Source organism: Buceros rhinoceros, unplaced genomic scaffold (genome assembly GCF_000710305.1).
Source record: "Buceros rhinoceros silvestris isolate BGI_N320 unplaced genomic scaffold, ASM71030v1 scaffold4233, whole genome shotgun sequence".
NCBI classification, from domain to species: Eukaryota; Metazoa; Chordata; class Aves; order Bucerotiformes; family Bucerotidae; genus Buceros; species Buceros rhinoceros.
The window spans coordinates 50627-55303 of record NW_010402863.1 but is presented as its reverse complement, the minus strand read 5'-3'; the positions used below and the strand labels follow the sequence as shown (position 1 = coordinate 55303).

Here is a 4677-nt window from a genome sequence, read left to right as displayed (position 1 = left end):
TAAGAAGTCAAATACAGGTTAATGTAGATATAATATATATATTTGCTATTATTTTCTGCTTTTGGTTTTGGGGTGGTTTTTTTTTTTTCTGCCTTCTATATATGAGAAAGTGTACTAAAAAGGCATTATAAATAGTTTCCCCCTTCTTAGGAAACTTAGACTTGGTAGCTCTTAGCCCAGGATAACAGATGGGGGAACACTCATTAAGGGTACTTATTTGTATCCGCCTCTACCAAGGACCTCCAGAAGTTTTCCATCCTCACATTTTTTCCCCATTTGGAAATTTTGAAATTTGGAAATCCCACTGGCTTAAGCCTCTGGTACAGAGAAAGTTGGAACCCTGCATATATTGTAAGGGAATGGGAATAGGACACTTGGATGCGGAGCAAAGGTGGGCTACAGGTGGAACTACATCTTTGTCCTGTTTCAAGATATCCACGGGCTGGGCTGTGAATGAAGGATTCCTCACTCACCATTCCTCTGGGATAATTTTCTTGGTCACAACCCCATTCCTCCTTAACCAGTGTGAGTTGTACCTGTGCAAAGTGTAGTACCAAGCACCAGGGTAAGGAAATACACCTCTGGGTGGATGCTACAGGGTTCATGGATTATTCAGAGAAACAGCAGGTAGTGCAGAAAAAGGCAATAGGCTACTGTGTAGTCACAATTCTTTGTTGTTTGTCACCTCTTGGTGTTCAGGAGCAAATGTGAACAGTGGGAAGGGCCTGGACTCTCCTCTACATGCAGCTGCCAGGAATTGCAGTGCAGAGCTGGTGACGCTGCTGATTGACTTTGGAGCGGACATTTGGGTGAAGAACGCTGAAAGCAAGAGGCCGATGGACCTGGTCCCACCTGGCAGTTCTGTGGGCCGACTGTTCCTGCAGAAAGAAGGTGCCCCTTAGCACTTATTTTATTAATTCACTCAGGACTCGTTAGGGGAAAAGCACACAAACTGCTGAAGGAAGGCTATGCTATTCCATGCTACTAGCACTATAAAACTGAAAATAACTAAGCTTACCTCCATGCACAGACATACGGACACTGTGTTTTCCAGTGTCAGAATACAGCGGTGCACTAGCAGTGATAACAGCAATAACTCATCTTCTGACCTCCGGGTTGTGAATCTGCATCAGGAAGCAGTTGTTGGAGCTTGCAATAGAATGCAAAATAGAGTTGAGGGTGAAAAACCAAGCAAAATGCTCCTTAGAAATTAATGATAGCTTTTTCTGATTATCTAAAGCACTGAAGTCAGTGGGAGTACCTCACTTCCCTTGTGTCTGAGATGAGAGAGGAGCCAGGAGCATTATCTGGTGCTCACCAACAAATGCAGGCAGCAAATTATCTCTGATAGGAGTTGAGGCTAGCTAGTGAGCACTAGGACTTCGGTTGTACAGTATGCTGACCTTCAGGTGTGTGCCAGATGCTGGCTTCAGCATAAATGCAAAATTGCAACCAGAAAATTTTTAATGTATGTAATACTGACCAAAAAAAAAAAAAGTATATTAAAAGACTGATCTTCTATTTTGTTATCCTTTACTTTTGTTGTTGGCACAAGTTCTTATGTAGGTGCAAAAGTATATTTAAAACGAAAGACTCAATATTATTTTTTTGGTGAGGATTAAGGAAAATTGCACAGGAATGTTATAATGAATATATGTATGTATATACATTTATACAGTAGTTTTTTTTTTAAAAAGGCCAACTTTATGAGATGAATAATCTGGAAGTATTAAACTGTAAACTTAACCTTTAGGAAGAGCTTATTTTCTACCTGTAAAAAAAGAAGTTCCAGGTCATTTTCTTTTATTAATTATGAATACTTTAATGAATTATAGAGAGAAATTTTACTTACTATTCTTGAGGAAAATTAGAATAAGATCTCTAGTGTCTACTTGTTGGTGTACTCGTGCTCTTCTTTAGATGTTACCACTCAGTCACTAAGCTGTACACATTAGTAAATAATCTTGATTTTTGCTATTTTACACAAGCTGTTGCTGATGTGGCCCATGACTGTATAATGCCAGTTACATACAGATGTGATTCTTGTTATGAAAAGATTTACTCCACGGTATAACTGGAATAACAAAGTGATGAATTAGCCCTGCTTGAAATAGTAACATGAAAATAATATCATGAAAATGACTGTGCTGTGCATGTCATGTATGAGCGACAGATATTTCGTTTCCCAGCCTCATCTATGGTGCACAGAGTAGGGACCTTTTTGAGCTCCAATCCCCACTGTGTTAGACTGCTGATTCCCTTGACATTGCATGTGCCCTGTTCATTTGAGATAGAAAACATATTTCAGGCACACCCAGTAGAGCTGGATCAAGAAATGCTGCTTGGGCTAAGCTGACAGCTCAGGCATTAACGAACTTTTCTAAGTGCAGTGCAGCAATCATAATCAGAAATTATAAATGCCTGAAGGGCATTTTGCTGTTGAATAGTGTTTTTCTCATGTTCTCCCACGTGCTCTTCTCTGAGTAGGGTCACGCCTGAGGGACAGCTGATGACTAACTTCTTTGGCCAGCTGATAGCAAGCTGGGTGAGTGGTGCAAACATTACCTCTCTGGTTTCACACAGAGGTTTGGAAATGTGCTGTGGGAATCACAGTCACCCCACCAGCCCCATGGCCCCTCTCCACCAGCACAGCTGAGCTGCTGCTCTCCTGTCCTGCTCCCACGGACAGCTCATCTCCCCCAGTGACACAGATGCAGGGGCTAGTGGCCCCATGGCCAGGGCAGGCTGTAAGGAGCGTGTTTTGCCACCACAGACAAGTCAGTCAGTGTGCTGACCCAGTCGCCCTAGTGCTAGTCCAGAGGAGGTGTTATACATGTGCTGGTCTCCCTTTCCCAGGACTTCACCATGCTACTGGATCACCACATACCCTGCTTGTGGTGCAGGGACAATCCTACGTGTGAGTGGTATTATTAGCTAATGAATGATCCAAAAATGCATGGTGTTTTCAAAGTGTATGCTTGCACTTGATAAATATTTTTCTGTGTAGTGATGCTGCTTGTGTTTCCATAAGCCCTTAGGTTTTGGTGGGCTTTTTTTTTGAATGGAAGCTTTTTCTAAGAGAAGGTTGCAGGCCGGGCATTTATCTGTGGGATCAGAACGACCAAACACATGCGCAGTGCGACATAGCAATAGCCAGTTTAACTTCCCCATGTCAGCTTACCTTGTTTTGTACCCAAACATAGGGTAACTAACTCATTTGCAGACTTCTAGAAGAAGAGTGCAGCCCTATGCTCAACCCTTACAATAGCACAGCAGCTTTCAGCCTTGCAGAGCTGCTGGAAATGTGTCCTATACAAAGGAAGTTTCAAAAGCTGATTAAAGCCGCCACCTCACCGCGTTTTTGATTTAGACCCCATTCTTTCTCACTGCACTGCACTCCTGAAACAGCACCAACATTTAAGCTCTCCAGTGATCGCTATCCTACCTGCCTAGCAGGCAAGCATGAAGAGTGGCACCTAAACTGTCTCCTCCCAGCTCACTCATAGGCTTTGTACAACCTCTCTTCTTACCTCTTCTCCACTCCCAGCATCCAACTCCCACATCCATGCTGGCTGCTGCCCTGTTCCCACCCTTCTTATCTGCTCTCCTACAGCCCCCTCATAACCCTGTGCACATCACAAATGACAAGTGTGGGGGCTGAATGTTGATGGGCACCATGGTTAAAATATCACACAGAATCTAGCTCTTCCTGCAAAGGATAAGTGACCAGAATAAGCGTACAATGTCATTACACTTAGATTTAAATAAAAAGCACCACAGATTCTTCAGCAGAGCTTGTATTTATCAGCACGGGACAATGCAGACAAACATAAACCTCCTCACACTCGTGCTGCTTGAAAGGGACTGATACTGCTAATGCTAATTGTAGATGTGTAATGACAGAGATTGAATAGAATAGAGGTGGGCTTGAACAGAGTTGCAGGTGGGCTGATGTCCTCTGGTGGGTGCAAGTCTGGCTTTTCACTGCTGAGCATTCTGGGGTCCACATAACCCTAGTGCGAGGTGGGTTGCAGGAGGTGGGGGAGAAACAGTAATGCACAGCTGCTGTTTCAGCTTTACAGTTTTGGGGTGATAAAGCCATGCTGTGTAACCTCTTCCCTGGCTCTTTCTCCAGGGCCGCTGTCCTTGATGCAGTTGTGCCGCCTGTGCATCAGGAGGTGCTTTGGACACAAGCAACATCAAAAAATAACTGGACTTCTCCTCCCAGATGAGTTGAAACATTTCCTTCTCCATGTTTAAGCCTTTCATGTTCAAAATGGTGCCTTTAATAACACAGCAAGGTTTGTTGAGGAAAGTCTCTTTTCTCGTCAGTAGAGTTGCCAATGCCTGCAATGCTAATGCATGATAGTTGTTGGTAAAGCTGGGGTGCAAGAAGCACAGGACTGACCAGCTCGTTCAGTCCTTGCTGTCACTGCCCCCAGCCAAACTCGTCGTTTGGAAAGGAACAGTTCTGCATGGTTGCTGGGTGAAGCTTGGAATTGTGATTTGGGAGCCCCCTAGAAAGCATAGACAATGAGCATAGCTTGTTGATAGGTCTCTTCATTCTCTGGCACAGTTTCAGAGGGCTTGTGGCTGACAGCCCCTCACAAAGAAAACACATATCCCAGCTCAGCACTGACATCACCTCACGTATACATTACGGATTTAAGGATAGCT

At 43.8% G+C, this 4677-nt stretch overlaps 1 protein-coding gene across 1 annotated transcript in view; it reads left to right on the top strand.

The window, feature by feature from the left end:
* Positions 1–4309, top strand: part of ASB9 (ankyrin repeat and SOCS box containing 9) — a 15846-nt gene extending 11537 nt beyond the window's left edge. The window contains exons 7-8 of the mRNA XM_010132773.1: positions 700–891; positions 4136–4309. Of these exons, the coding sequence (XP_010131075.1) occupies positions 700–891; positions 4136–4260 (317 nt within the window). The 3' untranslated portion in view covers positions 4261–4309. The remainder of the gene's footprint in view (positions 1–699; positions 892–4135) is intronic.
* The last annotated feature ends 368 nt before the right edge of the window (positions 4310–4677 follow it).